We start from the raw sequence: 13,047 nt of genomic DNA on the forward strand, positions 1-13,047 counted from the left end.
GGCTCTGGGCTCAGAGGCCAAGGACCCAAGGTAAGATAAGATACATTATGAACTTAATAGTGCCTGGCATAAAAGGCCTCAGTAAATGTTGGCTGGTTTTTGTTTTTTGGTTAAGATTTTATCCATTTGAGAGAGAGAGACAGAGCACAAGCAGGGAGCAGAGGCAGGGGGAGAGGGAAAAGCAGGCTCCCCACTGAGCCAGGAACCTGGTGTGGGGCTTGATCCCAGGACCCTAAGATTATGACCTGAGCCGAAGGCAGGCGCTTAACTAACTGAGCCACCCAGACGCCCCTTAACTGTGTCATTTCTCGTAATGACACAAGCTTCCATAAATTCCTAAGAATAATCTACACAAACTAAAATCTCCACACAATGGGCCTTTTAACCCTTCAAGTAGGGGGATTCTGAAATAAAGATATAAAAATAAGGCTCCCGTATTTCCACTTCAAAAAAGACAGAAAACACAATGTTCTGTTCAGGAAGCATTTTATTGTTGCTCCAAGTTAAGGAATTTTCACTGATAGAAAATCAGCACTTTCAGAAAACCTCCCGCATGGCCCTGCTCAGCTTCTGAATCTTGGTTTTCGCAGACATATCAGCATATTTCTCTCCAATACGGACAATCATCCCACCCATGATTGATGGATCAGTCTAGAACACAGATTGGAAACATGAAAAAGAACTGACATTTCATTGATCAAACGGAAAGATAAAAAGTGCTTTTGAAAAGTCTACGTGCTGCACAAATTGAGGTGTTACAATTACATCTAGAGAAAAGCAGAGTCAAATTATGCCTGGAATCCGCAATCATTTAAGTCAAAAATGTAAAATTTCTAGTACAAGCAACTGCGTATATCATCAGATTTTTCACTTTCCACAGTCATTAAACTGTCAGACACCCTGGGAAGACATACCAGACATAATTAAAAACCTACCTTAACTTCCAATTTTAAGACTTGGCCTTTACTCAGGAAGCTCTTCAGGACCGTTTTTAATTCAGTAAGAGTGGCTTCATCTAAAGGCTAAAAAGGGACAAAACCATCCTTTAAATTTAAATAAAGCACAACAGAAACTTTCCACAGTAAAAGGCCGAAAATCTCACTGGCACACACCGACAAGACTGGCCTGGTGAATCCCTGTGCGGAGAGGCTGGGGAGCCATCAGGGAGCGGCCAGAGCTCCGTGAGCGCCTGAGGACACAGCCTCTTCTCTGTGCAGCTATTTCCCCGGATGGAAAGCTGCAGTTTAACCTGGTCCTAGAACCCCAAAGCCCTGCAGTTAGCAGGAGCTCTAGGGGCACGCCCCCACCCTCTCAGAGCCTCTCACCTGTCACAAATCTGAGCTCCCCACCTCCACATCCAGGAGTCCAAAAGCTAGCAGAAAAGTGTTCTATCTTTGCACAGATCTAACAACGTCTCTTGCGAGGGGTGGTGCTGTAAAAATCTATCAGTGTTTTGTGTTTTAAGATTTATTTATTTAAGAGAGGGAAGGAGAGAGAGCGTGCATGTGTGGGGGGGTGGGGAGAGGAAGTGGGACAAGCAGACTCTCCACTGAGCTAGAACCTGAAGCAGGGGCTTGGATAAGCCTGATATCATGACCTGAGCCCAAATCAGGAGTGGGACGCTTAAATGACTGACCCCCCAGGAGTTCCAAGTTTATCAGTGTTTATCACAACATTATTTGCTGAGCCTCCAAGGTGGGAGAACTTGGAAGTATGTGCACACCTTCCACTGAGACGCACACTAGGTGCTGGGCATTTTACACCACCGGCTCCTGGAATCTAGAGAACTTGGGGCAGCGAGAAGCTCTTACTTGATCATTAATAAAGATTAATGATCAAGATCATTAATCAAGAAGTGATATTTTGTTTTGTTTTCAAACAGTGGAAACCTGTTTACTCAAGAAGTTTCAGCTTCAAAAGCATTAGCAACAGTTGGTTCTAAGAAACTTTTACAACAATATGCACCTTTAAAAAAAAATCACGTCCTTGTATCTCCGAGTGACCTGTACCAGGGCTTAGCCATGGGGACGGTGTGACCACCCGCCAGGTGAAGCCTCGCCTGGGCTCCCGCTGGGGAGAGCTGCTGCGGTCCCAGTGCGCTGGGGTGAAGGCCTGAGCTGTGATGATTCTCGGCCAGTTAGGTGCTTCGGTGGCACCAACCACGGAGCTACAGGTGTGCAAATGTTACCATGTGCTAAAATGTCTCTCTGACATTGTGCTCTTTTGGAGTCAGAGTATCTTGTAAACATCAGAAATACCAGACGAGGTCAGGTTCTGTGTATTCCAAGCCAATCTACGATCCTCTGCTGATAATTAAGCCCTACAGGTTGCTTTCCTGTAGCAAGTGAACTGCAGTGGGAAGGAAACAGGTATTTAAGACACCAACAAAATTAATTCTGGGGATGCAGTGTAGCTTACGGAACATGCACTTCTGCAAGAGAGGCCCATGTTCAAATCCTGATTCCATGTTTTGTCACCCTGGGCAAGCCACTGAATTTCCCTGGGTTTCCTCATCTATAAAATAAGGATAATTTTACCTCACATGGAACTCGGCTATTAAAATAGTAAGTTATAGAGTACCAAGCTTACAGCAGGTTTCCAAAAGTGGTGTCCATTATTATAGCCCATTTCAGCAACGCCACAAGATCAAAGGGCCTATGTGCTCAACGCTCCCATTCGCCACCACAGAAAACTAGACACTCTAGTTTCAAGAGCCTACTTAATAAGGTATTTACAAAATAACTCAAACCTGTAAAGGAAAATAACCACTACTTCCCAACACATTTTTAACCAGTCTGGTCCTTCTGAGCGGTCACTGGTTAGGGAGGCACTAAGAAGACACATACTGGGCCTTCCAGAGCAGAATTGTACAAGAACTGAAGTCAACCTCCTACGTGACAAGTCACCTTCACCAATTCCCGAATGTCAGCCTGTTTTTTTCTGTTCGTTATGCAAAATGTGACTCATGACAGGTCAAAGCGAATCTAGCGGCACCAGGCTGTCACTTACAGATGCGGTGGTCACTGTGCACGGTACTTCCCCGCGGTGGACGCTCATCATGGTCGAAAAGGCAGAAATGACTCCAGGGGTGTTGTCCAAGCGACCGTTCTCCGCAAGCAGATCTGGGAAAGGGAAGGTGTCTCAGTAAGATGAACCCCACTCGGAACAGGTTATTCATGAGGTATTATATTCAACTCAAAAGCAAGCTTAGATTTGTAATCTTTAAATACCATATTCAACGTCATGGTGAATTCAAGAATGTAAATTAAGAAGATGCAAGTTGTTATTTAAAAAGTATACGCAGGGGCGCCTGGGTGGCTCAGTGGGTTAAAGCCTCTGCCTTTCGCTCAGGTCATGATCCCAGGGTCCTGGGATCGAGCCTCGCATCGGGCTCTCTGCTGGGCAGGGAGCCTGCTTCCTCCTCTCTCTCTGCCTGCCTCTCTCCCTACTTGTGATCTCTATCTGTCAAATAAATGCCCCGCATCGGGCTCTCTGCTCGGTGGGGAGCCTGTTTCTCCCTCTGTCTCTGCCTGCCTCTCTGCCTACTTGTGACCTCTCTCTGTCAAATAAATAAATAAAATATTAAAAAAAAAAAAGTATACTCAGTGTTGAAAAGAACCAGCACTGACTCACGTCTAAATTAGCAGGGTGGGTGTGAGGGGAGGTCTCACAGATCTGCAACAGCTATCTTCTTCACAGCCTGCCATGTGACTCTCTTACTTCTGGTTGGAATCTAACCTCAAATTAACACAGATCTATATTCGAAGATGACGACATGAACGCATTTTCTTCAGAGCTCATATTCTGGTTGACCAAGGGACCTCAAAAACAAGCCAAATGCACCAAAGAACACAAATGTCTTCAAGGACGGAGTTACAACCACTGGCTCCAAGCCACTTTCTTGGTATGAATCCCACTGGTCTTCTCCATAGGCGAAAAGTACTGACTGCGATTACTATCTTACATCTTAATACGCTTTGGACACTGCTCCTCAAGCTTTAGTGCACAAACAAGTCATTCACTTGGGGAGCTAGTTAAGGCGCAGAGTCTGATTTAGCAGGATGGCTAAGTCCTGAGATTTTCCACTTCAGAAAGGCAGGTGATGCTAATGGCTCCTTGTCCATGGACCCCATTTCCGGTAGCAAGATTTTCAGGGACTTCAGTGGGAAAGATCTAATACTTACTGATCAGGTTGGATGTGAGAGGGGAGAATCTCTCTTTTGCGCTCATGTCATTTAGGCTTTTCACTTTCACGGAACGCTTTATGTAGGGATTCATAATGGAAGCAGCCATTTTGGGTTCCTTCAAGATTTGCTGAAAGTACCAAAAAATATTACAGCATAAATGATCCTAGCTGCCCCAACATACTTTATTATGAATCACGTATTTCGTTAATTAAATCAGCACTCGAGCACATATGAAGAAACGTTTACAGTCAAGAAATTTTCTTTGCCTTTGAGAATACACCATGCCTTGATTTTACCCAGGATATAATGGTATTTCTTGAAAAAAATTTAAAAACACTTTATATAAAGTTTCTTAAATTTGTTTTTGCTTTTCAAGAGAGATAAAAAAGACTCAGCAGCCAAAAGAGTCAATGACTGCCTCTGCTAATGTATTCAACGCAGGTAGGACTCTAGGTTTTCACATACTATGAGGAGGCCAGTGATGCCAACACTCATGTGCAGATCTAAAAAGGAGGTCTGATGGCAAAGGAGGCCTCCTTGTCATGCACTTTCTGGGGGCCTCTCCGTCTCAGACTGATCCTGACTACGTCCGGCCTTTTACAGAGCCCCGTGAGAGACCTCTGGTCTTTCCAGAGCAGCCTCAGTCCGGCTGGGAGGGAGAGCAGACAAACAGTGGGAGTGCAGCTACCAGGAGAGATGCCCCCACCCCCATGCATCTCCATTTTGTTAATTCGTAAATACCTGTATTGGCCAGAGTTCAATGAACCAATGGCTGTTTCCATTAGGACACCTTCCAGTTAAATACCTCCGGTAGCCCCTTCTCCCAGGCTCCTGGCTGGAATTCTGTCTCTGATCTAGGCTGCTTGTCAGGCTAAAACTTCAATTTGAGTGACTCCATAGAAACAGTATTTCCCCCTAAAAACTGCTGAGTTACACAAATGAAAAAGCATTCTGGTGTTAGGGGAATGCGGTCTTTCATGTTTCTCGTCTTTTCCTGCTGCATCACCCAGCGGGCAGCTCATGGCATCTGCGTAGCACCACACTTTCCTGCCAGTGCCGAAACACTAATGTTTTGTAGCGTTTCAGGATAACTGCCTCCTTTCTATGTCTCTGCATCTTAACTGATTTCCAGGTTTTTAGTCAAATCCTATTCTAATGACCACAACCCAGGTCATGCTCATGAATGCGAACACCACTGTTCAGGTTTAAAATGGGCGTAAACGTCAAGTAGCAGGCAGTAATTATCACCTCCAAAAATCCCCATGTGTGATCCTGCCTGCTCTTGCTACCCTTCTCCCAAGCGTCTCCAACAGTAAGGCTGTTGGCTCTGTGTGGACTGTAATCACACCAACTAAGACCGCAAGCATTATCTGTGGAGATAACTGGACAAAAAAAGGGAAGAGAGAGCTAACGTTATTGTCTGCTAGGGCAAAAAGTTCCAAGAAAAATGTACAAAATATTTAAGTATTATCCTATATGACTAGCCTGTGAGGGTTTTTTCTCCCAAATGGTAAGATAAAAAAATCTTTATAAATAAGCAGATTAAGAATACGGGAACTTCTTAAAACTTAAAACCAAAAAAGAGCAAAAATTTTTCTGGAGAGAGTATATGTTAGACTCTTTTATCCAGAACTTACTGTTGGGGGCAGCAACTACAAAGCGAAAAGAGAATGGGAAGCGACAAGATGGGCAGAACTTGTTGACTAGAAAATGGGAGTTCAAATTACAGCAGAGATTCTCCTCTTTTTAATTTACAGAGTAGACTTCTGTTAATTCAATTAATTACTCCTTTTATGTTAGAAAAAAATATAAGAATAAACTTTCCCCTGTAAGCTTCATGATCTTTGTCATTCTCTATTACCATTACGGAGTCCATACACCTTTCCTAATTTTGCTGCCCGGCGTGCTCTGGTCATTTTCCTCTCACATCTTGGGAATAAAATAAAAATTGAAACAGGGGAAAGGCTTCATAAAGAAAATAAATTCCTAGTAAAGAAAGTTATAATATACTTTCTAAAGACTATTTTGGAAATACCTGAAATACACACACAGATTTTCAAAGGGGACTTCTATTTCTTCTCTTAGCCCCAAATCCTGGTTCTTAATACTAATATCCTTGATATGCATCTGCCTGTACCTATTATACAACAGGTTCAGAATAATAAGACCCACTACTTTCACTACCAACACGGTTACAGAAAACCCGTTTTCCCCCCCTTTTTTTGGTACTCCATTTTCTTTTAGGATATACCTCATTAGAGATACATGGCCAGATAATTAAAGCAAAAAACACACGATGTAAATTTAGTAAGTAATGAACAAAAACGCTACTTACTGCTACTCTCAACAATTCTTTCTCTACTTGTTCTAGTTTATTCTGTTTCGATGCAGCTGAATAAAGAGCAGTGGCATAGCGACCTTCGATACCATACACCTGAACAGGTGGCTTTAAAAAAAGGATGGCATAGGGGAGGAAGAGTAAAAGAAAATCAGTTAAGACAGCATCAGATTACCAAGAGCAGCATTAAATATGTATATTAAAAAAATGACATCACTTAAAGCACAAAACAGTTTAAACAGGTCATCAAGGAGCTATTCTGAAGGGCAATTCTCAAACAAATCAGGGCTGTCTCCTTGGCCAGGTCAATCTTTGAGCTTCCATATTTTTCATCTTAAAACAAGGTGCTGAGGAAACACTGTGTCCTTTTCAGCTCTAACTATAGAAATCAGTTACGTTAATTCTGAGATGAGCTTATGCTTCCTTGGAACTCAGTAACTGATCAGTTCCAAGTACTGGAGATTTTAAACACTGATAGAAGCCCATTTTGCACATTAGAGCCAAGAAAACAGGTATTTACGAAACATACACCAGGGTATTTTTATATATTTCGTAACATTATAAATTCCCCCTACAGTGCCTCCTCACCCATGTTCAGTTTAACAGAGCTCTTTAGCAACTTACTGAGTGCCTCATGCTTGCACGATTTCTCACAAGACACTGTAGCCTTTTCCCCACACACCATCATCAACATATGACTACATATGCTTGTATGTATGTTTGTAGTTGGTTGTAGTGGGAACGCTTAGGCCGGTTTTCCCACAGTCTGTTCCCTTTTTTGTAAACGGGAAGACCGGCTACTTTCCATCACTATAATGGGGTTTTAAGAAATTCTCACAAAGGTAATGCATGGGCCTGTCACACACCAGGCATTCAACTTACTCCATTCTGTACCCCTATGCACACCCACATTTTGGAAACCACAATTCATGCAGAAAGGTTTAGGTAGTACTTATACAAAAATCTATGCCCTAATTGTACTGCTGTTTGACTCACACACTTTCATCTATTTTACAGTTAATTACAAACACAAAAGTTGACATACCCGCACGAGCTTGGAAAACGGCCTGACCACAGTTGTACTAATGCATCGCACCTTCAAAACAATAATAGAACATTTTAAATTATTAGTTTCTGAGCATCATCACGTAGGTTACATGAGCTGCTCTTTATTACCCACAAGTCAATTTCCCCACTGAGAATCATCCCTAGTTGCCTGGGAAATTTGCTTTCCCACCAAGTCCTTCATTTGCTAGGGACACGGAAAGGCTAGGATGTCGGTGTAAGAGAGAAAACACAAATCTGGCTGAAATACAGGTTTCCAAAAAACACAAGATTTTTGGCATTCATGTTACCACCCGTGAGCAAGGATTTTAATAAAAAGTGGGAAGACTGCAATCACGATGTGCACGAGATGTCACTTTCTTAGACTTCAAATGCTATGGGAAAATAAAGATTAATTGCGGCACTCTGATGTGAGCACAGGCCCTAGCTCTGAGAAATGTATCTTGTCTACCAAGGAACAGAGCTGGGACCCACTGTTCAAAAAATCTGCAAAAGCCCGGGTCACCTTTAAATAATTTCAGTTCTGTTGTGTACCATACCAACTGGCTGTGGGGATTAAAAGGCTTTATCACTTACAATTTACCTAAGCTGCAAGGTGCCATGATGTGCAAAGCATGGTGTTGATATGTAGTTCATATATAAAGAGTACGAATTTTCTTTCCAACTCCATCTTCTGTGTGACTGTCGGTTCGAATCTCACCTCTACCTACCCCTTCCTGGCTGAGCTGCCAAGGACGAGTCATTTAAACCTTTCCGTCTCATTTTCTTTATAAAAAAGTGAAATGGGCTTTGCAAATAATTCTTAGCATTACTGGTGACGCCTGACCAGTTTAACCACAACAACAGAAGTTAAGTGACTTAGGGGTGGGCCGTGTCCTTTCCTTACGGCCCCCCTCTCCCTTTCTCCTCAAGCTGCCTGCTTCCCGAGGCTGTACTCGGGGGTCGCCAAGGTCAGGCACGCGTCACCCTGCACCACCTGCTCTGCGGGCGTCCACAGAAGGGAGGCAGGGCCGCCTGAGCTCCAGTGTGTCGCCCCCACTCGCAGGGCCCCACAATGCTGAATGGCGGCCATGCTTCCCCTGCTGTGGCCTCACCCCGTGGCCCTTAACGACCTGGTACGTCTCACCCTAGGAGGGATCGTCTCGCTCGTTTTCAGGACCTCCGTTCTCTCACCTGCCGGGACAAGCCGGACACTGCTGGGACAGCCATCTTGTCCAGGAGGCTGTAGGTCAAACCCGAGTTAGAGGGAGAGACGCAAGGGCGCACGCGTGCGTCAGCGTAGCCGCTCGGCCTGCTGGGAAATGTAGGCGTAGGTCTTCAGGCCGCATGCGCAGAGGTCGCAGTCAGGCTGGGATTTGTGGTCTTTAGAAGTGGGTTGGACCCATTGAGCTAGTGGATTCCGACAGCGCCGTAAGACAAAATGCTTGCGTTACTAAAGGGTCCTTAGTGTGGGATGGATTTATTGTCCCTAGTTTTTAAATTGCCATTTAGATAAATAAGTGGCATGTGATCAATTTCACATTCATAGCTAGCTTTATTAGCATCTTTTTACCCCTTCAAAGGGTGGATCAAGGACAGTTCCTCCCGCTGCATAAAAAGAAATGAACCTTCCCGCTGCCCCTGCGGGTTCTTCTTGTCCAGTGCCTTGACCCTGACTGCTCCTCTACCTCCACACCCTTATCTCCCCATCTCACCACCGACTCGTTGATTTGTGAGGGCATGTGAGATTCTGGTGACTAAATTCTTCATTCTGGGTAGGGCGGAGTGATTATCCGAGATTATCTTGGGGTTTGAGCAAATGAGACGCTGAAGCTGTAAACCCAACGGTAGCCTTGGCCAGTTTCTCTGCATTCGTAAAAATAGCCGATTTTCAACGTATTTCACCCTAAATGGAGCTTCCTTTTATTTTTCTCTTCTGTATAGAAGAGAACTGACGAGTAGAGCACGGGCCGGAGTTCCCTGGTTGAAATAAAGGGGTCCTGTGGGCAATTAAAACGTTTTTTCCTGTTCAGGTATATTATAGGAATACAGATTAATTCATTAATTTACCCTTTAAAGTGCAGTTTTCGCATCACTACGAAACACTTGTAAAAATGCAGGCAAGTGCAAGGAGCGTAGTTGCTGTCTTTTCGATCACTCAGGGGCAGCTGTTGTCACTATTTGGGTGTGTTATCTCCCCAGCATTTTTTCAGTATTATAAGGAGTATTGCAGTAGTGACCGCCTCGTAGATTATTGGGAAAATAAAGAAGTTAGATGTATGTAAAGTATTTAGAACAAATGCCTGACAGAGTAGCACTCAATGTTAGTCTTTTTTTCTGCGTTTTTAAACGTATTATATATATATATATATATATATGCATTTATTACATATATGGCTTACAATTCATATATAATCTAGTTTCTTGCCTTTTTCCTTAATACAAGAAAAAAGGATACTAAATTATATATGGCTTGTGAATACATGCTTACAATATAAGAACATTTCTAAGTTATATAATTTTCATAAGCATAACCCATCAAGTGGATATTCTGTGTCTTAGTTATTCAGTGATTTTTGAACATAATTCAGACCATTTTCTGGTGTTTTTTTTTTTTTCCATTTTAAATAATACTACATCTCCTGAGCATCTTAAATGCAAACTTTTTTTTTTTTCATACTTTGAATGACATCCCAATAAATTTCCAGAAGCAGCACAACTTGGTGAGAGGGTAGGAACACTTTAAAAGTTCTTCACCAGGCTGCTTTTCACCATACTTTCTGCTTTTCAAAAGTCTTAACCTATTTACACTTTCACTAGCAGAGCATAAAAAACCATGTTTCACTTCACTGTGCAAACTCTTTTCAGATGCTATTTTCAAATTAGCTTAATGGAAAGTATATTCTTTATGCAATGAATGTATATTTTATTGAGTACCTATTATATGCAGGTAGCTCTTCTATGCCTTGAAGATACAGCGGGGTACAAGACAAAGTGCTTGCCTTCAAAGACCTTATATTCTATGTGAAATAAAACCCCCAAACCCATGTTTCCTAATGTGTGGGTGTTATTAGATGTAATCAAACCAAAAGTTCTGAGGCCAAACATACTTGGAAAATTCTAGACTCTCTATTGTATTGATCATTGTAAGTGAACTGTAAGGTTGCATAACACCAGGGAGATGCCCTCTACTTTCTTCATATTTACCCCCAATGCTCTCTAGCCCCTTGGATGTGGCCATAATAGTAGCTTGTGATTGTCTGAATTTTAGAGTTACTTAATGATTAATTTATTTAATGGCTTATTTAATGCGATTACTTGATTTTTAGGGATCATTTAAACCATATATATGGTTTCATTTTTATGTTGAGTGTCAGAACAACTCTAGGATTAGGTAGTCTGGTACTCCCCCACTTTGTAGGTACGGAAATTTCTCGGATCCTTTTCAGGCAGCTCATGGAGGAAATGACAGTCCTGGGTCTCAGGATGTATTTCTGAGCATGGGATTCTGGTGATTTGGGGTATGGGAGAAACACAGCAGAAGCCCTGAAGCCTGATGTCTTTGCATTTCAACCTCCCTTCCACCCGCTCTTGCATTGGTGGGTGTCTGCTGAACTCTCACCACAGGCAAAACACTGTAGTGACAGACCAGGGTCCCAGATGCCAACCCTTGCGGGCAATCAGCTGGCAGTTTCCCAGCTGTGTAACTGCCATAATTTCTGCTATGCAAGAATAGAGAATTCGGAATGGAAAAAAAGAATTGTTATTCCATAGAAGAAGGGAAAAGACTTAGCATACTGCTTTTATAGTACATTCCCTCTGGATAATCTTGAATTGTTTAAAAATTGTGATAACAAAACCTAAACGTCAAATCTCAACTTTTTTTTAGATTTTATTATTATTATTATTATTATTTTATTTTCAGCATAACAGTATTCATTGTTTTTGCACCACACCCAGTGCTCCATGCAATACGTGCCCGCTCTATTACCCACCACCTGGTTCCCCAACCTCCCACCCCCGCCCCTTCAAAACCCTCAGGTTGTTTTTCAGAGTCCATAGTCTCTCATGGTTCAAATCTCAACTTTTTTATTTTACGCTGTTTCAATTCAAAACAAATATTTTTCCCAGTTGTATTTCCTCTGCAAAGGCACCATATGCTGGCATGGAAAACAGAGACATGGGTCATGAGACCCTTAACTGCATGTTTCAACAAATGAAGTGACTTTCTCCTTGACCCAGAAACTCAGAAATCTGAATGAAGGTTAGTGTTCAAAATGTTTACTATACTCACTGTTTAAAAAATATTTCAAGCTTTTATTCAAATTTTAGTTAGTTAAAATCTCATGTAATATTAGTTTTAGGACTAGAATCCAGCGTTTCATCAGTTATGTACAACACCCAGTTCCGATTACATCACGTGCCCTCCTTAATGCCCATCCCCCAGTTCCCCCATCTCCCCACTCCCCCCACCCCAGCAACCCCCAGTTTGTTTCCTGGAGTTAAGCGTCTCTTATGGTTTGCCTCCCTCCCTCTCTCTTTTTAAATTTTCTCCTGTGTTCCTCTATTTTGTTTCACTTTAAAACAGAAAAAAAGAAGAAACACGTCTTAGTATAAAAGAAATGGTTTTAAAAGTAGAACATTGTGCAACCATTACAATGAGATTTTCAAAAAATATTTCATGACAGGAAAATATTTAATGACGCTGAGGAAAAAAATTCCAAACTATACTTTGTATTTTTCTTTAATGAAAATGTGTTACTACCATAATCAGAAGAAAAAAAAAAGAGAGATGCATGATCTTGTCACTTTCTTATGTGTCCCATAAAGGAGAGAGACACTGTCCTAACTTATAGTAACACTCAGCTTCTGACATGAAGGGGAATGGCTTGAAGTGGACATATTCTATAAAGGACCAGCCTCCAAGGTGAACCAGAGCACTTTCAAGGTTTCTTTCCTTGCTTTAGCATTGACTCCTCCAACCTCGGGCCATTTTCTTTAGCTTTGCCGAATGCCTACTGAGGCTGGTATCTTTAGAGCAAAGGATGGTAATAATATGATTTTCCCCTGCACATTTTGTGGCACTGAAAGGACTTGGGAAATATTTGCATTATTTGTGTATTTCTTTATATTGGACTGAATTCTGCATCAATTCTCTCTCTCTCTCTCTCTCTTTTGGTGGGGGGCGGTTTCTGTTCTCCAGTGAATTTATTTTGAAAAGTGTGCGCCGATCCCTTGTAGCAGACCAGAACCATGGATTTTCTCAGGGCCACAGGCTGGCACCCCTGAGAAGTTTTCGAATTTCATAGGTAGCCAGCTTTCCCTGTAAACCTAAGAATGGGAAAATGATGCTGGCATCTTTCTACACAGGTCTGTGGCATTTCCCCATTAAAGGGGGTTTTTGGGAGGTCCTGGCATTCAGCAGGAGGCCCCCAGGCTGGAAAGGATCAGGCTTTGAACAAGAAAAGATGTTGAGGA

At 42.4% G+C, this 13,047-nt stretch overlaps 1 protein-coding gene across 1 annotated transcript; it reads right to left on the minus strand.

The window, feature by feature from the left end:
- Nucleotides 1-469: 469 nt before the first annotated feature.
- ATP5PO (ATP synthase peripheral stalk subunit OSCP) lies at nt 470-8,873 on the minus strand. Its single transcript, XM_046003752.1, has 7 exons — nt 8,764-8,873; nt 7,571-7,621; nt 6,523-6,633; nt 4,185-4,314; nt 3,010-3,122; nt 936-1,022; nt 470-651 (listed from the first exon to the last, which is right to left on the minus strand). The coding sequence occupies exons 1-7, from the start codon at nt 8,797-8,799 to the stop codon at nt 538-540; spliced, it is 642 nt and encodes a 213-aa protein (XP_045859708.1). The 5' UTR covers nt 8,800-8,873; the 3' UTR covers nt 470-537.
- Nucleotides 8,874-13,047: the final 4,174 nt, after the last annotated feature.

This window comes from Meles meles, chromosome 4 (assembly GCF_922984935.1).
Source record: "Meles meles chromosome 4, mMelMel3.1 paternal haplotype, whole genome shotgun sequence".
Lineage (NCBI taxonomy): Eukaryota > Metazoa > Chordata > Mammalia > Carnivora > Mustelidae > Meles > Meles meles.